The sequence below is a fragment of the Calypte anna genome, chromosome 1 (genome assembly GCF_003957555.1).
Source record: "Calypte anna isolate BGI_N300 chromosome 1, bCalAnn1_v1.p, whole genome shotgun sequence".
NCBI classification, from domain to species: domain Eukaryota; kingdom Metazoa; phylum Chordata; class Aves; order Apodiformes; family Trochilidae; genus Calypte; species Calypte anna.
This window is the reverse complement of record NC_044244.1, coordinates 108,254,915-108,279,230: the sequence shown is the minus strand read 5'-3', so window position 1 is coordinate 108,279,230 and position 24,316 is coordinate 108,254,915. Positions and strand designations below refer to the sequence as shown.

The 24,316-nt window shown below is 40.3% G+C and overlaps 2 protein-coding genes across 3 annotated transcripts in view; one reads left to right on the top strand and one right to left on the bottom strand.

Moving 5' to 3' along the window:
* The first annotated feature begins 381 nt into the window (after window positions 1–381).
* On the top strand, window positions 382–19,306 carry VPS26C (VPS26 endosomal protein sorting factor C). Of its 2 annotated transcripts, none has more exons than XM_030469022.1 (8): window positions 382–684; window positions 5,812–5,955; window positions 7,204–7,353; window positions 10,565–10,645; window positions 13,164–13,238; window positions 15,904–16,054; window positions 17,041–17,193; window positions 18,726–19,306. In XM_030469022.1, exons 1-8 carry the CDS (start codon window positions 628–630, stop codon window positions 18,806–18,808), a joined length of 894 nt encoding a protein of 297 aa, XP_030324882.1. In that variant the 5' UTR covers window positions 382–627; the 3' UTR covers window positions 18,809–19,306. The 2 variants fall into 2 exon arrangements, with proteins under 2 accessions (XP_030324882.1, XP_030324881.1); XM_030469021.1 differs by lacking the exon at window positions 382–684 and adding an exon at window positions 709–963.
* A 2,324-nt stretch (window positions 19,307–21,630) lies between these two features.
* The window catches only part of TTC3 (tetratricopeptide repeat domain 3), a 60,148-nt gene continuing 57,462 nt past the window's right edge, over window positions 21,631–24,316 (bottom strand). Inside the window, exons 43-46 of the mRNA XM_030460518.1 lie at window positions 24,041–24,161; window positions 23,665–23,892; window positions 23,372–23,464; window positions 21,631–22,865 (exon numbers count right to left, since the gene is read on the bottom strand). Coding sequence (XP_030316378.1) covers window positions 22,755–22,865; window positions 23,372–23,464; window positions 23,665–23,892; window positions 24,041–24,161 — 553 coding nt within the window. The 3' untranslated portion in view covers window positions 21,631–22,754. The remainder of the gene's footprint in view (window positions 22,866–23,371; window positions 23,465–23,664; window positions 23,893–24,040; window positions 24,162–24,316) is intronic.

The following is a 24,316-nucleotide window of genomic DNA, read 5'->3' as shown; positions in this document are numbered from 1 at the left end:
ATCGGGGACTCCCCGCCCGCTGGTGGCGAAACGCACCGAGCCCCTCAGCACCGGGCCCAACCAACGCCCCGCAACGCCCGCCAACGGACAACGCGCACGCCGACCGCGCATGCGCACAGGCCCTTCCCCCGCCTTTCTCCAGACCTCGACCGTTACGGCTGCACCGCCCTACGTCACGTCACGCCCCGCCCCACCTTCCCGCCGCCACCGCCGCCTACGCGCCCCCGTCAGGCCATGCGGCGCATGCCTCTCACGCACAGCACGTCGGGAGCTGTAGTCCCCGGGGCGTGTTGCGTCACCAGCCCTTCGGCTCCGCCCCCGCGGCGGCGGGAAGGCGCCGACATGGCCGGTGGGAAGCGTGTCCCCCACCCTTACTTTTATCCTCCTTTACTTCTCCCCCGCCTCCCCCCCTCCCCACTGCTAGATGACTACCAGGAAGCAGGCGGAGCCTACCGGGAAGCGGAGTCACCGGCTGCGGAATGACGCACGCAGAGACCCGGATGCTCGTGGGACGGGCACACACCCTCCCCCCCCCTGCTCCTCCCCGCCCTTACCGGCGGAAGCGGGGTGGCCGGGGAACGGCTCCTTCCCTGCGGGACGGGTCATGTGACAGCGCACGTGGCCGCGATGGGCACCGCGCTGGACATCAAGATCAAGCGGGCCAACAAGGTGTATCGCTGCGGGGTGAGTGCCTCACCAACGGCTGCAACCGCCTCACAGCCCCCGCCGTTGCCCCCCGCCCCTGCCGGCCGCCAGCAGCCCCCTCGGGACAGCCCCGGCGCTTTTGCTGCAGCTCGGCTCGGCTTGAAACTGTCGCTGCGAGGCCGGTCTGCCCGCCTGATGCTGTCTCCCGGTTCTTTGCTCTCCGCCGGGACTTGCCGGCAGCCCGGGATGGTCCCAGCTGCACCGAGGCAGAGGGGCCCTTCCTTCGATGACGGAAGAGTTCGCCCTCTTTCTGTCTCGGTTTGTAGCGGCGGCTCTCCGCTTCGCGCCGTGGTGATGGGGCTGTTGCTGCCATTGTACTAGGGGAAGCTTTACTTCTGTCCCTGCTCAGAGCTTTCTCTTTCCCAGTACCTGTCCCCGCGGCTCACCTTTGGCTCCCCACCGAGGACGCCACGGGCTCCCGCTGCCTCCTGTAGCGAAGCGGTGCTCAGCTCCGGCCCGCCTTTGGGATCAATCACAGAATCATCCGGGTTGGAAGGGACCTCAGAGATCATCAAGTCCAACCCTTGATCCACTGCCACTGTGGTTACCAGACCATGGCACTGAGTGCCACATCCAGTCTCTCCTTAAAAACCTCCAGGGATGGAGAATCCACCACCTCCCTGGGCAGCCTATTCCAATGCCTGATCACCCTCTCTAAAGAATTCCTTCCTAATATCAAATCTAAACCTCCCTTGGCAGATCTTAAGTCCATGCCCTCTTGTCTTATTAAAAGTCTGCTTTTTGTCCTTTTCCCCCTAGCTAGCGGGGCAATACTTCAGGACTACTGCTAGCCCCAGCCGCTGTGGAGGGCGGCAGGGATGGGGAAAGAGGGACGGAGGCCCCCCGAGGCATGGCCATTGGGAGGTCACCTGTAGGAGCCATAGTGTCGCTTCAGTTCTTTCTGCTTTGTGACCGCAGGACTGATGCATTGACACAGCGAGCAGGTGTGCCCAGATGCTCCTGAGCATCGCTCCCATTCTGCACTCTGCAAAAAAACCCCAACAAACCTCCAAGAGTCTTAAGCTCTGTGTCTGATAGGAGAGCTCATCTTATGTGAAGTACTTTGGCAAGAGCAGATGTGTTTTTATGCTTTTTCACTAGTGAAAGCATCTGATTTCTTAACTTTTTTCACGGATGTAGTTGTTGATAGCAATAAGGTGATTGTGCGTACTTCAACTTTTGCAGCTGCTTGAAAAAATGCTGCTCCTTCTTTCATTGTTTAAGACTTGAAGCATAACTAGAAAAAAAATCACTTGGTGCATGTGTTGGGTGCATGTGTTAGTCACTGCTTTTCTAGAAATACTGTGTTCTTTAAGCAGAAGAGCAGAAGTTTTAAGTTTTCATGTCTCTTGTTTTGTTTTTTTTTCTTTCCCCACACTTGTATTATAAAAATCCATTTGACACATAGCTTTCCTGTACATTAGTACTTTGGCTGACACAGTGTATAAAGCATATTTCAATTTCTTGAATATTTTTATTGCTGGAAAACTTACTTTAAACAGATTTAAATTGAAGAGTAGGTAGCATCTGTTCTACAGTTGTCAAATCATCTTTCATAAAGCTAAATTATAATTTTGTGAATGAAACATCCCTCTAGGTCTGGCATCATGGTGGTGAAGAACACTTTTTTTTTCTCACTTTTATGTCATTTTGCTAATTCGGCTTACTAGAAGATCTTAGTTATTTCAGTATTATAATGCTGTGCCTGTTTTCAGTTTCATCACTTGGCTTGCTTTATATCACTCTAAACTGGGTTTATTTAATTTTTAATTTAAGAAAAGGATAGTTCATTTGGAAGCTGAAATTAAGTAAGATATTTATGATTAATAAATCTGTTAGTATTGGTTTTATTGCTTCCACTTTAATTCCATGCAAAAAGGTTTATAATTGTAGTTCATTAACTGGTCCTGCAACGTGAAGGTCTGAGTCATGAGAAAACACACTGATGGAAGAACTGTACACTAGAAGTACAATTTTATTTTTTTGGTCGAAATTTTCTGGGCACAGAAAGAAATTACAGATCTATCTTTCCTACACCAAGTGGAAGTCACTTCACTTCCTAAAACTTTTAGTTCTAGGGAGTTGAGTAAGCAACAATGCTGCAGCTTTTAGGTGTTCTTTGCTCCTGTGTTAACAGTTCATTTTTAATTGGGATAAATTAGACACAAAATCTGTAAAGCAGTCAAGCATAATGCAAGCCTGAGGTTGTTCTCCTGCTTTTAAAAAGGAATTTAGGCAAAATAACTTGCTATGCTAAACAGTAAGAAATATCTGTACTCTTTAGTTATCATCAGAAACTGGAGGAAGTAACCAAAGAAAGATCTTTATTATATTATATACGTACTTCAGTATGAGAAAAGCTCATTTAAATAAATTACTTCAAGTTGTAAGTAAAAAACAAGTATTGAAGAAAAGCAGAAAAACTGTGTCTAAGTTCCTAGGAACAGAAAATCAGTGATGCTGTTTTTTGGGTTTTGTTTTTATTTGGATAGGAATTCTTGTGCCATTGAAGCTCGTTTAATAAACTATGGAATGCCCAAAGAATGAAGGGCCAGGCACAACTAATGATATGTTTTATTTAGAAAATCTGAACAGGATGACTGGAGTAACAGTGGCAGTTTTTCTGAGATTGATAATTAAAATAATTCTGTGCTGATAAGTCAGGAAAATACATTGTACAAAGAGAGGTGCCATAGTTAACATCAAGTAAGACTTCACAAGTGAGTCCAAAATATACTTAAGTCAAGCTAATTAGTAAATCTGAGCATTGAGGTCTTAAAGCATCTACAAACTAGTTGGCTGGGTCTAGCAGACTTTCTCTACTGAATGTGTTCCGTGTTTTCTAAATCGTCAGAAGAATAAGTAGTTAAGATTTGTAGGTGACTTGCATAGAGGAATGTATGTGGAAGAAAATGAGTATTTAGTAAATGTGACTTACATGAACTTAATGTGAATTTTCAAATTGCCAATTGATTGCTCTTTGTCCAAAAAGTGAATTCGTGTGATATGGAAAGTGGAATCTAGAAGGAACCTAGGGCATCTTGTTGGTAACCAACTGCCCATACACTTCATTCTGCCAAAGTAATGAAAAGCTTAATCCACAGATGTACAATGAATATCAAGTGGAACCAGGGAAATGTTAGCCATTTCTGCATTTGGAATTATGTCCTTTGCTGTTGTCAACACCTCAAGAAGTATGGTCACAGATTTTTGGTGGTCTTGAAAACTTGCCCTGTGGCTTGTTTGTTTTTTTTTTTTTTTTTCAGCTATGTTGCATTTGAAAAATAAAATTTAGGCTGATTTTTCTTACCAAGGATGCCATCAAATTATCTAATAAAATATGAAAATAGGTACTTTCTAGGTACTAGATACAGGGGTACCCTGGTTTTACACACAAAAAAAGGACAAAGTAGCTTTTCTCCAGAAAAGATATAGCTGGCTTCCCCACATACATCAACCAGAAATATAATCTGATTCCATATAAACAGTCCAAGTAAATACTACAGCATCTTTTTCATGGTAATTTCCTCTCCCTGGCATTAGTGATCTTTAAAAGTTTTTGTTAGAAAGCAGTTCAGAGGTATTTTTTCAATTTCTTAAGAGAAATTGATTGTTGTAAGAAAAATTCATATTAAACTTCCAAGTCAATTCTCTTTTCTGTCCCAAATACATACAACCTTATCACATGAAAGTATGGAGGCAATAGCTCTGGAGTAGGTTGTTGCCGTGTGGCAGGAGGCTGCTCTCATTTCTTAAAGCAGTTCGTATGTTCAGGATTGTCCTTGCTTCTTATAGTTCATCTGTACTAATTTTTCAAAGCAGTAACCTAATTGCTTGTACTGATTAAAGCCTGTTAGCAAAGCAGTACAGTATTTAGGTCAGCTTTTCTACACTGTCCTTTTGTGCTTGTGCCTCCTTTTCCTGGCTTTTCCCAGTTTCTGCAGGTTCTCTTTTCAGACTTGCAGCACATCAACCTTCACTGTAGTGCTTGATGTTCTGCTGCTGTCCTGTTCTGCTTTAAACCTCTTGACCCATTTTCTGCACCATCCTGTGCCACTAGTAAAGGCAAACAACTGGCAAAATTCAAATAGCATCTGTTAGAGATGTAGATAACTAGATTGGTTTACTGGTTTTAACTGGTTGAGTGTAAAGTGGGCAGTCTGAATTACCCTTTGGTTGGAGTGATACGTAGTTTCGTGTCTAGGCTGCAAGCCTGGTGAAGATGCAGAGAGCATTACTCTAGCAGGAGAGATTAGCCCCAGGGAACTTTCTTCAGATTCTCAGATCACTTGCTGCTATTTCCAAATGTGTATGAATTTTTGATGTGGAACTCTGAATTGAAGTGGATTCTTTGTTGCAGGAGAGGGGAAGGATAAACTGTGAGGTATGTAAAACAAACTGTTTGGCTCTTCTGCAGTTTGTCTCCTTTTCAGTGTTCAAACCTCTAAGTTGATGTTGACTAAGTTGACTTCCAAGATGCAGTGTTCCTGTGCAAATAAAATTTTGTAGACAGAACATTCTTAGTGGGATCTCTTGGGTCATACAACTTGTGCCTTCAGTTCAGATACACTATTAAACTATTGCCCATGTAGCATGGAATTTGCTTGTGTAGCTGAACAACTATTTATTTATGTATCTTAAATTTGTTTGGCCCCACTGTTGTGGTGATTTTTATTCTCAACTTGGCCATCACTTTTATAGTTATGTCTTCTCTTCCATCTCCCTTGGCTGACTGTCCCACTCTTCATTTAAAATTTTCTCCTGGAATTGCCTATTAACATGAGAGATGGAACTTATCTGTTACCTTGGTTGTCTATAAGGATATTTTTCATCTTTGTGGAGAGGAAGATCTTGAAACTTCGTGAAGAAATTGAAGCTCAGATTGTACTTCTGCAAGGAGGAGGAGAATATTTTTAAAGCAGACAAAGTAGAAGTAGAGGGGTCTGTTTCTCACATTGCTTTCCTTATCATTATTTGTATTTTATGACAAGGTTAGACTATTCTCTGGGAACAGTTTTCTTGAGTTTGAAAATCAATGAACACACTGTCTGTAAGAGCTGAAATTTTTTAAAACAAATGCTTTCATGTTGCCTTCTCTCCTATCAGGAAGTTCTTTCTGGAGTTGTGGTCATAACAAGTAAGGATGCAGTCCAGCACCAAGGTATCTCCTTAACAATGGAAGGATCAGTAAATCTGCAACTTAGTGCCAAAAGTGTGGGTGTGTTTGAAGCTTTCTATAACTCTGTCAAGGTAAGATCTGTGCAAGTTAGTATTTTTAACACAAAACTTTTGTTTTCTTTCGTTAAGTCTTTTTTTACTGGCTCTCAGCCAGCACTTCATTGTATGTAACTGATAGAAAACCACAAAATGCTCAGAATTATCTAAGGATACATGATGATGTTTTGGGGGAGGAACTTGCACTGATTGGAGATTTTTCTTTAGGGCTGAAATACAGTAACATAAATGGTATGGTTACTGAATGATGCACTGAAGGACCATGATTTAAAGAAAAAAAAAATCTGAAATTTTTTTTTATTGGAAATTAATTGGAATTAATTGGAATTTTTTAATTGGAAATTAATTTTTAATTGGAAATTTAGTTTAATTGGACTTTTTTGCCAGATCAGTCACTATCCCAATAGTTTATGCAGAGGCCAGGCATGCTATAGAATACACACAAGCTTTTCTGTGGGCTATGAGGCTGTGTGCAGACTGACTTGCAGAGCTCCTGGAAGGCCTCTATACTGCTCTCCAGGTTTGGTTTGTGGGGTTTGGAATCCAGCAGGACAAGTTATCTCAGGGTATGAAGATGGCTGTACTGATAGAAGCAAGGCTGGCTCTGTGTAGAGGCAGTATAGCTATGTTTGCAAAACTGATTAAGTTAGGATAACCTCAGTGCAGGAGCTTTTAAGATCTACCATAATTAGTTTGTTTAGAGTATGAATAATCTGCCCAGGAAAACTGAAAAACAGAAAAAAACAGTAGAAGCAATAGGTTTTCTTACTCCTGTCAGTAGAGGGGAAAATAATACTAAAACTCCATAGAGAAAAGGAGTGTAATCTGCAAGCAGACTTCCTGGGTGAAATTATAATTAGCCAGTGTCCCAGTGGGAATCTGGTCTTAGATGTAGATCTTTAGGGTGGGAAAGGACCAAGGAGAACGTGAGGAGGGAATAGCCAGTTGCATTGCTGCTGCTACTATTAAGGGATGTAATTTAGAAAACGGAACTCCGCTTTCCAAAGCACTTGAGACTCTGCTGTTTAGCTCTCTAAATATGTTTGCTCATATGGTACAACCAGAAAATAAATCACATTGTTTTCTCCAGGAAGGCATTCTTAGTATTCCTTTTCATTGTAAGACTGGAGAGCTGTGTGTCATGAAGTACCCGAGTTTCTGGAAATTGAGGAAATCTGTTTGAGTTTCACGGATGTTGGTGGTGCTTGAAATGATGAGACTGTAACTGCTTCAACCTAAATCACTTAATATTTGTCTCTACAGCCTATTCAGATCATTAACAGCACTATTGAAATGGTAAAACCAGGGAAGCTTCCCAGTGGCAAGACAGAAATTCCATTTGAGCTTCCGTTGCATATGAAGGGGAACAGAGTTCTGTATGAGACATATCATGGCGTCTTTGTTAATATTCAGGTAAGACTGTCATATCTGTAAGGAAAATCTGGACTTTAGTTATCTGCAGAATATATTGTAAAGCTTCTCTTATTCCATGGAAGAAGAGGTAAAGTTTTGTGATTTTCTTTTCACAGTGTAACACGTTTTCTTTTCTTAATTTGAAGAAGTAGCAGAAAGTTAGAGATCCTTTAAAGTAAATAGCTTTCAAGCTTAGTATGCTTATGATGTGTACTGTATTTTCTAGATATAACTTTAGATTGAAAATCATGATGCATGCTAACTTATATAATACTGCTTTTAAAAAATCCTTGTGATGTCTGTTCCCTTTTAGAGCAAGTTTAAGTTTTTCATTAGATACAGTTGATGGTAATAAAACTTACTAGATGTAACATGGGATGTACAAGAGAGAATTAGAACCATACTGGAAAGAGGAACTTTGGGTTGAGAAAAGATAAAATGCATTAGTGCTTGTTTAGTCTTGTACAGTTCTCTTACAGGGTGATCTTTTCATCCAGTTCTGATTTTATTACTATCACGAAGATAATCTGTTTAGTAGTACATATACAAGTATGCAGATACGAGTGTCTTTACTGTTAACCTAATACCAGTGAAACTTTATTAGCATAATAAATAAGCAATTACTGCTAATAATATTCAAGTGTTAAAAATTAAGTGTACTGACACAACAGCTCTATTTTAGGATACAGGGATAAATCCTACAGAAAGGAAGCAACTTAGTGTTCTGAGTCTGTTTTCTTGCATTCATTTGTGAGAAGAGTCTTCTAACTAGAGGAAATCTTATTATTGCTTATAGTTTCTGGTCTTCCATATGGAGTAAATCTTGTAAAGAATGATGGCATGAACAGTAACAAAGTGTCTTGCCTGAAATACCTGTAACATATATCTGATCACCTACTATTGTAGACAGCTATATCCATTCCATTTATGAAAAAGACTGCACCACAGTGCCCTTTTGTTCAAAAGAAGTGTGGCTGTGTAATTTCATAATTTCATCTCAAACAGAAGAGTTGAGAGTTTCTAGCATCTTCAAAAACATGAATTGTGGGCTTTCCTGTGGAGATGACCAGTAATATTTCCTGCCCAAATCTCTGTGTACTGTATACATGTATTAACTTTGTGGAAACACAGTTTCAAAGTTTGACCCTTTTTGGTTAAAAGTTTTCTTACTATAGGCCAGGGTTGTTGGGTTTTTTCTTTTTTTTTTCTGATGTAAATATTGTGTTAGACAATGCTTTTTCTTCCTGATGAGTGGTGGTTTGGGGTGGGATCTTTTTGTGGGTTTGGGTTTTTTGGTTGGTTTTTGTTTGCTTGGTTTTTTGGGGGGTTTTTTGGTTTTCTGTTTATTTGGGGAAAAAAAAAAAAAAAAAAAAAAAAAAAAGAGAGAGAGAGAGGAAAAATTGAAGGAGCCACTAATTTTTCGGACCAGTAATGGTAAAGAATCACTGGGTTGTAGAACTTGTTCACACTGGTATGTCACTGATGAGAGTATTTGGTGTGATGACAAAATATAAACCATGTACCTACTCAGCTGAGCTGAAAGTCTTATATTACAGTCAGGGATTACAGAAAAATACCCTAACAAACATAAAAACCCACAAAATTCTTCCTTCCTACTAGCCTATCAGAAGTAACTAAAAGAAACATTCACTAGTTTTTGTCTAGGTGCAGATGTGGGTTTTTTTAAGAACTTCCTATATCTCATTTCAGTCTTGTCTTCTTAATGTAACATCTGTTGTTTGTGGTAGGTATGTCAAAAATGGTGTAAAGCAGGCTGAATTGCTTTCCATGATCCAGATAACTTGCCTATTGTCAATATCAGTTGTTTTAAGGTATACTTTAAAGTCTACCTTAATATATAGATTAATTAGGAGCCTGTCCCAAGATTATTTAAAGTACACCGATACCTAATAAAACAGATACATAGATATAAACTGGGGAATGTTATGTCTGCTTTCTAGAAAATCAGGCTTAAACACCTTAAAAATACTTTGTTAGTTTTAAATAAATCAAATGAAAGAGCTAATTTGCTTCTAACATGTTTATACTTTTTTTCTCTGTCCAAATCAAGAAACAAAAATAGACTACAAACAATATGTTACCTATTTATTTTTTCAGTTGAGTAACTAAAAGTGCTCTTTAAGAAACACTTCCTAGACCAAATTCTGTGCAGTCTAAAAGCCTCTATTTCTTGATCTAGACATTAGTGTGTTAGCTGGGAGTTCAGTATCAACCTTCAAGTCTTGTTCTCAGGCAGAGACCTTCTCATCAGACACTGCTGGGGAGGCTCTGGGCTAAACTTCAAGACGTGTGGTCCTGCAGCCTCACTGAGCTCTGTTCTCTGGTCTTGGGTAAAATGTAGTGCAGTAGTAGAATGTTTGCTCAGCAGTGATCAACTTAGTGGAAACCATGGTCTGTGATGGGGAAAGAAGTGTTCTCCCATGTTCTGTTCTTGCACACACATTCAGGTTATATGCAGAGAGTTTCTCATCTGTAAAAAAGGAACTAAAACCGAAACAATAAAAAAACCCTCCACAACGAATTCCCTACCTGTAAAGACATTGAAAACCTGTGTTGTAGATGCTGAACTGTATGTGATAATTAAGGTCATACTATTTTTCAGTCACTGATTTATTGGCTCCCTTTTTAGGGGAGAAAGGGGAGAAAATGGGAAGCAAGTTTTTAACAGTGAAAAGCAAAATTAACCTTTTTTGCCTGATGTCTGTCTAGACTTCACACTACTGATTTTTGATGTCAAAAGTTTCCCATTAAATATGCTTGTAACTGTTACCACTGCTAAATTGACCGTAAGATTGAATTTAAAATTAGAATGCTGTTAGTATCTTATTGATAATCACTTACCCACAGTGTGGTTGTAATCACTTAACTGGATGCAATGTGGGTGCCAAAGCTGTTCAAGATCACTGCTGTCTGTCAGTGAATTCATCCCTCAATCTCACAGGTTATTACCTAACACAGAAGGCATGGACAGCATTTGCAAATAACTATGGGGTTGTAAACACACAGAAAAACTTCCACTTGGGAACATCTAAAATCCTTGTATGCCTCTTATTTCCTTTTCCTCTCCCCTCCACTGGCGAATACATGGCCTGTTAAACTTTTGTCAATGATGCTTTAAATAAATAAGAGATAGAGGAAGTCTTAGCCATGGTAATTTTTATTATTTTTTTTCTGCCATCCTCTTTGCCAGTATGCCCTACGGTGTGATATGCGACGTTCTCTACTGGCAAAAGACCTGACTAAGACTTGTGAATTCATTGTCCACTCATTGGTAAGTGTGATTTGTATTAACTCCACCAAGTGAGATTATTTTTATTTTGGTTTGGTTTTCACTCTAAGTGAAGTTTGGCAATAAGGTTGGTTTAGAAAAACAGTTAAAGTAATGTAATTTATAATAGCAACACATGGGCTGTGTATGAGTAAAGGAAGCTAGCCTCAAAAAAACCCAAAAAACACAACACCCATAAGAGCCAGGGTTCAGTTGCTTCTGATTAGAATAATCAGAATAATATTTTGAATTTTAAAAATGGTATAAAGATGACTTGGATTAAAAGATGTTTTTGTACTGCGCCCAGTTTATTCTTCGCTCATCCTTTCAGTTCTGAAGCACTAGCATATTAAATGCATATTATATATAATAATAGCATATTATATAAATATAAATAAATCCTATGGTGTTCTACACACTGTTTCAGATTAACTGAGCATTGCTTAGCCAAAGGTTCCATGCACCCACTCTGGCCATCCTAGAAATGGGAGTTGTCTGGTGAAGAGAAAATACCTGTTTTCTCTTCACATGACTCATTATGATTTATGACTCAAAGTATCAAAGCTGGGACAGTGTCAAGGTGGATATAAGAAGCTTGTCAGCTTAAGCACTTTTGCTATTAAGTAAGCCTGTAGCTGGCAATATGCTAAGAAAACTAGGTTAACAAATACCCACATCTGTGGGCTCAGCATGGAGACAGCCTTCCTCCTGTGGAGATGCCCTTGTGGGATGAGTTTCAGCTGCCTCACAAGAAATGCCTTGTTACTTGAAGTTGCTATGTCAGAGTGGTTTGTAGTTTATATTGACTTGTACACATGTTCAGGGCAGCTGATGTCGGTACAGACTGTGCTGGCCTGATTAAGTACTTCTTTTTTCACCCACAGCTTGGTAGAACATACTCTTTGTATCATTCCTTTGAACTCTTAACAGGACATTAAAGCACTAGACTCTTTTGTCTCACTTATGAATAATACTGAAAATGTTACTTTAATTCTATAGTACATTTTTAGAAGTTTAGCTATGTGCTATAAAGAAGTTTCCTGTTGGTAAGATTTCATTCTTTTCTAAAGTATATTATGCTACAATTTATTGGTCCATTATTACATTATAAGTAAGCTACAGTTGTCAAAATAGTGAACGAATTACATATTATGAAGTTTCCTGGTTTTATTTCTTGTTCCAACTACAGCACTTCTTGGATCACAAGTCAGTAAATCATCAATCTCCCAGTCAGGCTGAATTAACGAGGTTTTACTGAACATATAATTCTCACTGTCAGTGCTCAGTGTACCATTTCTGGTAAACTTGTTCTTTGCCAGAATTTGTCTTTTATGAGAAAATACAGTCAACCTGTTGCTAATATTTTCCATCTTGCAGCTGGGCAGCAGAACCTATTTTATAAGGGTTGGACTAGATGATCTCTGAGGTCCCTTCCAACCCGGCTAATTCTATGAATTCTGAGGTAGATCCTAACTAAGAGTTAAAACCAAGCTCATTGGTGGGGTGCTTTGCCAACTCCCAGTTACATACAGTTGGGTCTCATATTTGATGCTGTGCTGGCCCCTTACTCTTACATATGTGAGTGCTCCTCACTGAGATAAGGAGCATAGTGAATGGTAAGTGAAGCTTCCCTTCCTGATACAGGATACAGAAGCTGCCATCTCAGCAGAGCTCAGGACCCATTCAGCCCCTTATGGAAAGACTTAACTTACTGATATTGTGATAAGTAGTGTTACTAGATACTGAACAGCTGTAATTATGTGCCCCTAAAATAGCTTCTCCAGTGTGGAAAGCTAACCTGGACTAAGTTTTGTTTCATTTAATTTACAATTTTAAAAGCTGGAATGCTAAGCCCGTTAAATTAAAACTACACTAAATTCCATCAGATGAGGATCTCCTAGTTATATGTGCAGAGATTACAGGAGGGAGAGTTTATAAAACCATATCTGAAGCAATAGAGCATTCATTTATAATCCCCCCCTCTCCTCTGCTTGAATTTATAAGTATTAGTAATGAAAGGAAACACTGCAAGTGACATAAAAAATGTTACTATTTGTAAATACAGCAATGTGAAATTTAGCTTTTTTTTTCTATAGTATACCATGTGTTTCAGGTAGGTAGTCTATTTTTTTCTTTTCCACATGATGTGGTTTTGTTTTTTCTTTTTTTACAGTGTAGGTAGAACTTAAGCCAAAAAACCATACAAGTGTAGAGCTTGTTGTGGTGTATTGCAATGGCAAACACAACGTAACCCAAAATTGTCACAGCTCTGTTTCTGCAGTTTAGGTTCATGATGCATTGTGACTTGTGTGTAGACAATATCACAATGTCATTTAACAACAAAGGCAGGAAATCTTGGGGTTTATTACATAGCTGCATACTTGGTTTATTACATAGCTGCATATTTTAAGTATGAAGGCAATCTGAAAACCAGCCCCTCCAACAGTTGACTTTATTATATTCGCTTGACTTTATCTTTTGTAAATCATGGCTTACAGTTTGACTCTTTCATTACTTGTAGTCACAGAAAGAAAAACTGATGCCAAGCCCAGTAGACTTCACAATTACTCCTGAAACTTTGCAAAATGTTAAAGAGGTAAGAGATAATAAACTCTATTACTTTTTTTTCCCCCCCTTTATCCTGTTTTACCTTCGTAAGCAATAAAGTGACTGTGCCTCATCTCTTATAATAGTGACTCCTGTAAGGTGGAACTCTGCTTAGTAATTTTTAGACATTTTTATCATTTTTCTGAGTGGAAGATAGCAGTGCAGCATGTCTCTGGAGATTTTTCCAAATTTAAGGATATTTTTCCAAGTAGAAGGATAAACGCTTCTTCATGGCAAAATTTCTTTTTAGACTAAATACTAAGCACTCATCAGTCTGCTTTTCCTATGAACCATGTTCCCATGTAATTTTCTGCTTTCTCTTCTGGATCTTGATACTCTACTCATGAGCTCAGCAAACATACAGTGGTGTACATCATCAGAAGGTCCTGTCCATTTCAGGCTTTTCCTTAAGTTTAAGAACAGACTCTGTGCCTTTTTCTGCTCTAAGTAAATAACCACAAAAGCAGATTCTAAAACTTCTGACATCTCTGATCCAGCAGAACTTGGTATTTAATTGTGTAGCTGTCTGAAGAATGGCTGTGGATGTGTATGGCAGCACAAGGACTACCTGGTGGATGGGTTAGAAAAAGTCACTGTTCTGGTATAATAATATATTAAAATTTAAAATTCTCTGCTTGTCTGGAGATCATGAGTGACTTCTGATTTCTGGTAGTCTGCTAGAATAGTCACACAGAATCACAGAATATCTTTGGTTGGAAAAGACCTTCAAGGTCATCCAGTCCAACCTTCGACCACCACTGTAAGCTCACCACTGAACAAACCATGTCCCTAAGAACCAGGACCAGAGGCTATTTAAATACTCCAGAGCTGGTGACTCCACCACTGCCCTGGGCACACACTATTCCATTGTCTTGCAACTCTTTCAGAGAAAAACTGTTACTTTATATCCAGCCTAAACCTCTCCTGAGGTAGCATGCATCCATTTCCTCTGGTCCCCTCACACGCCATCAAGGGGAAGAGACTCTTCCCCTCCTTGCTCCAACCTCCTTTGAGGTCTGCAGGAGTCAAGCAAAGCACAAAGATGTTAGATGGAGAAACCAGAGGAGATTTGCTCATATGTTCTTGATTCTAATTTGGGGGAGATTATGAAATAGAGTGTAAATGACAGGCCCCATGAGAGATGACCCAGCTAGGATTAAAGTATTAACAGTATTGACAAGAGTAGTATGGCTCTAGAGGAAATACACCTTTAGAAAAACATTTCTTGTAGACTAGGATTGGGGAAAATGGCAATGAGTTTTTGTTCTGAAAGCTCTTTTTGTGCCCTAGTACATTATTAGGACTCTATTTCATAGAGTGGTTTTCTTGGGGATGTAACTCGTGTTGTTTAATTTATGAAAAAAGACCCAAGTTAAGGTCACATTAACTAAATACATGAAAATCCCTCTTTATTTCCCCCGAAGATTTGTTTTGAGTAGAACAGCTTAACTCTGCAGAGGTGTTGGGTATCCTAGTGAAACAGTCTAAACAGTAGCTGAGAACTTTTCTGCCATTGGTACTGGCAGCCAGGACTAAGCAAAACAAACAGATTGGGAGAAAAAACTTTGGAGCCAGAGGGTTGGTTTGGAAGAAGGGAAAATCAGTTACGTGGGCAAAGAAATCTGATGCCACAGGCAAGTGTGAACAGATGGTTGGAAGGTAGGAGCTGACATGAAAGATGTCAATAACAAAAAATTGAGGGGGTGAAGAATAAGGTTTGCAAAAGAAGGGGAAGGTTAGAGGAGGATGCTCAAAGAGCTTAAGAAAGTTGGATGGTGAAGATATAAGCTGAAGATGTGGGTAGAAAACTTGACTGCTACAGTATGCCTCCTGCCATAACTTGACATGTAAATGGAACTTCTGGCATATGAGTTTCAGTGTTGACAGAGAATATCTGTGATGCCTGATGGCCTAAAAGGGCCAGGGCAGGGGGAGCAAATCCCCTGCTTTGGTCTGTCATGGAAACAGATATACAGTCATCTTTTGTCAGCTGTCCTTACTACTCCTTCCTTACAACTAGGAAACATGCTTCCTCTTAAGAAAATTAATGTGTGACACTGTGTTCAAATTAAACACTTTATTAATAGCCCTAATTGGTGTCTTTGTACCTCAGCAATATGCTTCATCTCACATTAAATGAAGATTTTTAAATGCCTGTTTTGCAATACTAGTGGTGATGAGAAATTTAAAAAAGTGGGAAAGCCATTGAAATGGAATACTGTAGTGTAATCCATAACAAAGTTGGACCAGAATACACTTCTCTAGAGCACTGTCATCTAACTTAATTTGACCATCCTGCTAGTTCCTGCCAGCCTCCCTACTTCACAGTGAGGTTCCTAATTTTGGATTAATTATAATAGCCAACTTTTTTCAGTTCATCCCAGGAAAAATGCTCATGTAGATGGATGAAATGAGTAGGGGCAATGTCAGAGGGGAAGGTAGTACGAGATATCTTAGTGTATCTGTGTAAGGATGCATTTTTAACAGGTTACATTATTTAAGTTACATGTGGTATATCTGACCTTTGGAATTTATAACTGCAGCTTTTTGGAATTTCCTACATATTTTGACAATTGTCTTTCCATAAGGTAGTTTTATCTTTGCTTTTACAGTTGTTTCTTTTTTTTTGTCATTTTCACTCTCAATCTTTTCAGAGAGCCTCCCTTCCTAAATTTCTCATCAAAGGGCATCTCAGTTCTACAAACTGCATCATTACACAGCCACTAACAGGGGAGCTGGTAGTGGAGAACGCAGAGGCTGCAGTCAAAAGTATTGAGCTGCAGTTAGTACGTGTGGAAACCTGTGGTAAGTTTCTCTATAAATGGAATGTGTATAGAATAGACTGCAGTAATTATTATTTGTACTCTTTCAGCTTAAATACAAAAGGTTGTCAAAAGCCATCTAATTAAAAAGACTTGCAAAAAATTGTTTTGCACTTCAGGTGGAACAGTTCAAATATTAATTTAAATAATATTCATGATCCTTAATTTGGATTGTTTAATGTGAAAACTTGGGAGGTTAAAGAGCAAAATGTTTTGCCCACACATACCTCCCCACCAGCTCTGCTTATCTTTGTTGTAAATTTTCATAGAATCACAGAATTGGCTGGGTTGGAAGGGACCTCAGAGATCATCAAGTCCAACCCTTGATCCACTACCGCTGCAGTTACCAGACCATGGCACTGAGTGCCACATCCAGTCTCTTTTTAAATATCTCCAGGGATGGAGAATCCACTACTTCCCAGGGCAGCCCATTCCAATGCCTGATCACCCTCTCTGTAAAGAATTTCTCCCTAACATCCAACCTAAACCTCCCCCGGCACAACTTAAGTCCATGCCCTCTTGTCTTACTGATGGCTGCCTGGGAAAAGAGACCAACCCCCCCCGGCTACCCCCTCCTTTCAGGGAGTTGTAGAGAGTGATGAGGTCTCCCCTGAGCCTCCTTGTCTCCAGGCTGAACAGCCCCAGCTCCCTCAGCCTCTCCTGATAGGGTCTGTGCTCGAGTCCCTTCACCAGCCTGGTTGCCCTCCTTTGGACCTGCTCCAGGACCTCAGTCTCCTTCCTGAACTGAGGGGCCCTGAACTGGACACAGGACTCGAGGTGTTGCCTCACCAGGGCTGAGTCCAGGGGCAGAATCACTTCCTTGGACCTGCTGGCCACACTGTTCCTGATACAGGCCAGGATGCCACTGGCCTTCTTGACCACCTGGGCACACTGCTGGCTCATGTTCATTTTGGTAACTGCTTTCTCTTCTCTCCCATTCCCTGCTCCCGAATTTCCTGCTTTCACCAGGGTGTGCTGAAGGTTATGCCAGAGATGCCACAGAGATACAGAATATTCAGATTGCTGATGGAGATGTCTGCAGGGGGCTACCAATTCCCATATACATGGTGTTTCCTAGGTTGTTCACTTGCCCAACCTTGGAAACAACAAACTTCAAAGTTGGTAAGTGCATAGGACTTCATGCTGTATTGGCAGTCTTTGATCTGAGTTTCTGGTTTCACTTCAGCCCGTGGGAAGGTAATGGGATAAATCACTGACAGCACTGCAAGGAGAACCCAGGACATCTATCTGCTTCCCTATAGAGGTTTCTTGAACAGGATTGTAGTCTGTTGTATTTCATATTGATTGATAAAATAGAGCCCAAATACTTCTAAATAAAAACAGTTGTGCAGGGACAGGAGAAGCAGTGTAATGTCAAGTAGGGGTTTTTTCTGCCAAAAAATTGTGTGTGATTAAACACTGGGGTAATAACTGAAGAATAAAATCCTAACATGATCCTCTCCTTTTCATCACCAGCAAGAGCCTCTCTTTCCATTTCCTTTTTCGTTTGCCATTCTGCAGCACATACTCAGAAGTAGAAAAAGTAAGGGTAGGATGTATGTGACTGCTTTTCTTGATCAACACCAGCTGCTTCTTCCTGATGATGGGTGCCAAAATCCAGCATTTTCAGTGACACCTGAAATTCAGGATCTTCCTCACTTGTCCAAATAATTACTGCAAAAATGCTTTTCTAGCCTGTTTTTCTTCTTTTCTTCTTGCTGGGATTTGTTCAACTGTTGTATTTTTTATTATATCAGATTGAGTCTACAAGCCTTTAGATTCCTTGCCAACTGAAGTGCTGCCCACTTTTTGCTGTATACCTTGGACATATGTGCACAACTGGTTTTTCAGCTTTGCCTGCTCCTTTATCTGTTCCCCCAGGAGTATTTTTGCACCTCATGCACAAGAGATTTTCCCTAAAATCTTAATCTTCTCCACTTTTTTCTAGATATTAAGCAGTAATTTACAGTGACAAATGGTTACTATTAGAGTAGTATTGAGTTTTATTTATAAAAACAGTCTTAATGTAGTTATGATGATTCTAAAAAAGGACAATTATTTTCTGTTTATTTTAATCTCTGGTTCACTTCATCCGTTACCTCTATCTTTGTTTTCTGTCTCAACAGAATTAGGATTAGTTATAGATTTTGACGCTGATTTTCTTTTTGAACAAATACACAATATAATACCTGAGGAGTAGATTTTCTTTTGAAAAATGTTTTTCTTAGCTTGCAAGTATATGATATTTTAGTATTTAATTTTGTATGGCCATGCATAATGCTGGATTTTAAGGCCACGTTACGTGCTGACAGCACAGGAGTCATCTGTTCCCTGACTCTTCCACTTCCATGATTCTAAACAGTGCATATTGGTTTGAGGCATCTTTCCTAAAATATCTTACTTTGAAATGTCTGAACACTGCTTGTAGGAAGACTGTCTTGTAGTTTTTCAGTGATATGAAAATGATTCCAGAGGTCTGCGAGATGAGAGTGAGCCAAGGTTCTCTAGGAAAGGTCAAAGGTCTGGGATGTGTACAGTGATGTTCTGCCTGGAGTACCATGTGCATGACAGCAGCAGCTGCCTGCCTCTCATGCTGCTGCTGCAGCTCAGGTTCACAGGGAATTCTCTTTTGTTTTTTTTCCCCCTTCTTCCAGAGTTTGAAGTTAATATTGTTGTCCTCCTACACGATGACCATCTCATCACAGAGAACTTCCCTCTGAAGCTCTGCAGGATGTAAAGAGCCAGAGGAGAATCGCTTAAGGATTTACTGATAAAGGACAAAATTCTTCAGAGGCAAAGTGGAATTTTATCCGTGTCTCATTGTTACTGAAAACACATCACTTCCTTCCTTCTCCTTGCTGGCAGTTCTTGTGCTTTCAGTTCTCTATAAATCTTGAAGACTTTGCCTGCCTTGTGATAGCCTATATGTATGTAACTATCCAGACAGCCTTGTCAGGAATTTTTCTGACTTCAACAGCCATGTTGTTCCCCCTTTTTTCTGAGACAAATGCTAAAGGAATGATTCTGTAAGTTTCTACAATTTGTAGAAATACGTAGTTTCTCTCCTTATTTCATTTTTAATAATTGTTCCAAAGACCTTTAAAGATATCCCTTCTTAAACATAGTAACTCATTTTATATGTATGTATATATTTTGGGAGGTGGGTTAAGGGACTTGTAATATAATACTGAATAATGTCTTTCAAGGTGTAATAATAAATGGTGCTACAACAATGCAAGGTGGTGGTATGAGATGAATATCACAAGATTAATACGAAATAAGTGATGTGAAATGAATAATATGAAATAACACCACATGTATTTTGGTCACACTGAGATGAGTCTGTACTGGAGGAATGCTTAGAACATAAGTTGTTGCTTTGCATGAGGTATTTCCCTCCATTGCACAGGCTCTTTTCTAGATTAGAAAAATAATGTCCTTACTTTATAGTTGCCATTTTATATAAAACAGCACAAAAAAATATGACCAGTTAGGTTCTAGCTTGAGGAGGTACTTCCTGTAGTATACTGTCTTCCCTTTTCTAAGATGTCTACAGATGAGTTCCAGTGTGAAAAAGAAATGCCAATGTCACCTGCCCAACAGCACCAGGCACAGCCCCTGCCCATGGCAGATGATGCACAGTGGTGGAAAAACTGCATTAAAAACCTTGTGTCTTTAGGCTGTTGTTGTGTCTTTAGGTTGTATGAACAATCATTCCAAGGGAGATTGGGCCAACAGTTTTTAATTAGAGGTGGGCTGATGTTGCCCTTGTTGAGCTTGAAATAAGAATGTAATGCTGGGAAAGGGGTAAATTAAGGTAGTAAATACATCAAAGTGCTTGTAACTGTACCTTTTAAAGAAATTATTTCAGCAAGCAGTAACTTTACCAACACAAACATGTTGTAGGCTTTGATGTTAACAACCACAATTTCAATCCAGTTGTGTTTTCCATTTAACATTATGTGGGATAGAGGCAGGCTGGAGGCAGGCTAAGTATATAAAGTGTTAACTAGATAACAACCTGAAAAGACAGAATTAAGAAAACTGCCAAAATAATCTCCTTTACCTTTATCCAACAGTATTGTCACACAGGAAAATATAATTCTAGGTTTGACTCTGGTTCTGTATCATCTGTATTCTAAGAATAAACATCAGAAATGCTTATTTCAATGTCTTAAAACAGTCGGGGAGGGGGAGGGGGGGGTGCAGGTATTCACTAGAACATAACACTTCTCCCAAGTTCAGGAAATGGCACGGGCTGGTTTTTGGGTTTAAGGAAAGGCGTCTTGCTGCTCTAGGTGCTGTCACACGAGTGCCACCTGCTGCTCAGAGTAGCGCCCTCACCTCCCACCTTTAATCCTTACGGATGGGGCGAGATGGACTTTGTGTTCAGCCTGCCCCAGCAGCCAGGCTGGATCCGCTCTGCCCCGCTCCCCGTGTAGTGAGGGGCCGGGGGAGGGGAGGGAAGGGGATGGCTGCTCCAAGGCTTCCTTTTGTAAAGCTGCAAGGGCACTGTTGCTGGAAATCACGAAAATCTTCCCAGCTCATGAGAGTTGGGGAAGAAAAAAAGAACAAAGGCAAAAAAACCCACCCTGGTTATTTAGGAACCTTGGGTTCTGTGCTAGGGGTATAGGAAAAATATGATTGGGTGATAACAAGCAGATGTAGGGAAGTATCATAGAATCATAGAAACGACTGGGTTGGAAGGGACCTCAGAGATCATCAAGTCCAACCCTTGATCCACTACCACTGCAGTTACCAGACCATGGCACTGAGTGCCACATCCAGTCTCTTTTTAAATATCTCCAGGGATGGAGAATCCACTACTTCCCTGGGCAGCCCATTCCAGTGTTTGATCACCCTCTCGGTAAAGAATTTCTTCCTAATATCCAACCTAAACCTCCCCTGGCAGAGCTTAAGTCCATGCCCTCTTGTCTTACTGATGGCTGCCTGGGAAAAGAGACCAACCCCCCCTCGCTATCCCCTCCTTTCAGGGAGTTGTAGAGAGTGATGAGGTCTCCTCTGAGCCTCCTCTTCTCCAGGCTGAACAGCCCCAGCTCCCTCAGCCTCTCCTCATAGGATCTGTGCTCGAGTCCCTTCACCAGCCTGGTTGCCATCCTTTGGACCTGCTCCAGCACCTCAATATCCTTCCTGAACTGAGGGGCCCAGAACTGGACACAGGACTCAAGGTGTGGCCTCACCAGGGCCACATCAGTTCAGTGTACAAAGAGCAAGCACTGTCTTACCCCAGGCAGCTTGCCCTTACTCCCTGTGCTGTCCTATGCATAGAGATATCAATAGAGAGCATTACTCTTTGGAGAAGGATACAACTGCTCTGGAAAAGTCTCCTCGGAAAAGTCAATGCCATAGGCTGCTTTTGTGAAAAGCTAGGAAGATGATATAGACATATATGCCCTCTGCTAAGAAAACAACCACAGCTGAAAAGGATGGAGCTGCTGTAATGCTGAACAGCAAGGTGCCTTAGCTTTGTAGCATTTAGTAGCTTACTCACCGGTAACTCAGACTTAGTAAAAATAATACACAAAAAGACACATCAGCTGCTGTAATAACTTTATTTTTGATCTAAGCTCCTATTAATATACTGATTATTCACACTATAGTTTAAAACTTAAATTGGAAGATGCATACTTATTTGTGGAAATGATCCCTAGAATTAAGCTAGCTTAACCTCATAATCAATTTAATAGTGATTGTATCCAAACAACACCATATTCAGAGGGGTACCTGCTCCACACCAGGCATTCTGACTATTCAAGATTAATTTCACAGCAAAAAAGGTACCCCTGGCAAGCCCAGACTTTTAAAGCAGTAGGATAAAACCCTTCTTCCAGCTGTTTGTTTTCTGAACCTCATGCTGCTGATGAACATTGATACACAGAACACAGATCCAGTGTATTGCTTCACCAAAAATAATAATTCTGATTTGCACAAATCAGCTCTTCACTAACAAGGGAAATTCAAACTGTATTTCAAGATTAAAGAAATTAATCATAGCTTTCCAACTTGATACACAAACAGAAAGAAGAATCACATGAACACTTAAAAAACTCTTGCCTTAAAATATTACTAGAAGTCATTATTTAAAGGATTTGCATTATTAGCTATGGTTTTGTGCAGAGAAAAAAGCTGCAGTTGTATGAACTGCATTCATAATGATCACAACAAGCCTGACTTGAATCCTGTAGTGAAATTGCAATTGTTTATGCCAGAGGAATGTAATGTCTTGGTTCCAAATTCTGATACTCTACTCCAGATCACCTACTTGTTTGATATTAGAACTTGTTTTCAGTGTGGTCTAAGCTCTAAGCAAAGACCTGCACTCAACAGGAATGACACTCCACTGTTTCAGCAAAATAGATACAACAATTTTAATATCCCTTAGGCAGTTCTGTGTGCTGCTGGCCTCTGCTCATCACACATTTAGGCCCCAACCAGGAAAAATGATGGATCTTGGGAGAATGATGACTTGATGCTGCCAGTGCCAGGCAGCACCAGCATCTTAAGGCTTTCTGCTAAGTGTTGTATACTGAATCAGTCTGAGTCCCACCACCGTTTTCAGTAAAACCAGGGCTCTGTCTCTATGCATCATGTTTCTGTTCCTTATCACCATGGCTATGCAGCCACTTTGCATCTTATTTTAAGGTGTTAAAATAAAACAAAGTTTAGACGTGTTTGTTCCGTACAGGAAGCTCAGGAAATTCTTCAGGTAACAGAGCATGAGCGCGGCACACGGGGCAGGTGCTTGATTGTTGTGTAATCCATTTTCTAATGCACTGCAAGAATGGGAAGATGATGTTGAGGAAACCAAGTCTGGTACAGAGGCTCAAATATGTTAATAATTGTCAATAACAGGTAAGCACTTTATGGTATGTTGTATGTTATTAACATCTGCAGAGAGAAAATGTTCTCCAGTTTGGATGCTTTGCTGATCAATTTACATTTCCACTTACTCCACAGTAAACAGATCTCGTAATGGGGAGAGGTCATGGACAGAATGATCAAGTTATTCTAACATAATTTTGACTTTCTTACTATGTGAAGGTATAGTTACAACTGCTATCATGTGGCAAATGCAGAGTTTATAGCAAGTTATTTTAGGCAATCTAAAACTGTAAACTTTCTGACACAGTAAGAGCGTGTATATAGCAAGTCTTGGTGCACAAAGCATGCAAAAGAAAACTGTGCTGTTTGTGGGTCAGAGGGGAGGGGGGGCTACTTTTTGAAAGTGGAACAAAAAGTGTAACTGAAGAGTTTGTTAACAAGGAACAAAAATCCTTACTATTCTGTGAAAGAGATGCCCACATTCTAATTCACAGGAGTCTGTTTTTAGCTCATCATCACAACATATTGCACAAGTGTCATCACTGGAGTCCTGTAAGTAAAATTGAAAATTAGCAACAATTAATCAGCAAATTCCAGAAAATTAATATTACTAATTTCAACCAATTATACCTAAGCTTTTAACTGTACTGAAGAACACAGTAAATTATTTTTTTCAACATGGCTTTGATTATTTGATGTCTTAATAGAAATACATGGCAACTTTGCATTCACTGAAACAGGAGAACTTACTGTACTGTCCATTTTTTTCCATTTAGATTTAGGTACAGCTCCAACATTTCCCCACGGCTGGAGGTTTGGCTGAGGTGGATTTTTACTCGAGGCATTTTTATGTGCAGGTCTTGCCTTGGGTGGGCTGGGCACATTTTCTTCTGCAGGCACTTCCCGACTCTGAGTTCCTGTCCGCACTGGTGAAGCAGAGGACACAGGCTGCACAGCTCTCCCTGCTGGAGTTGGTACCTAGGCAGGTCACAGAAAAGAACTTTGAGCAAGCTCCTATTTCATATCTCAAAAGGAAAGTGCATTCTTTCCTGCAGTGTGCTGCCCTGTTTGCTCTGTCAGAGATGCACAGTAGGAACGGCAGCAACTACATACACCACCACAGTACCTGATTTTGCTGGTCCAGAATGAGTTCTGTGACTCTGCTCAGAATTTCATCTGAGCTCAAGCCTGACAATGTATTTCCATTTCTTCTGCATACATCTTTTATGAAGCAAATGAGGTCTGAACTGAAGGGACAAGACAAGACACAATTACTGACTGGCAACACTATGGCTGTTCGCAGCATTAGAGAACACTGTAGCTTCCACATTTGACTTGCAACAGTAGAGCCTTTAAAATACACAACAGTAGAACTTTTAAAATACACTAAACTTTCAAATGA

Excerpts from the sequence above, each read along its gene's own strand:
- VPS26C (XM_030469021.1), top strand. The coding sequence starts at position 841 with ATGCTGTCTCCCGGTTCTTTGCTCTCCGCCGGGACTTGCCGGCAGCCC. Across the intron at positions 964-5,811 it reads TTCGCCCTCTTTCTGTCTCG|GAAGTTCTTTCTGGAGTTGT; the intron begins GTTTGTAGCGGC and ends CTCTCCTATCAG. Across the intron at positions 17,194-18,725 it reads AACAACAAACTTCAAAGTTG|AGTTTGAAGTTAATATTGTT; the intron begins GTAAGTGCATAG and ends CCCTTCTTCCAG.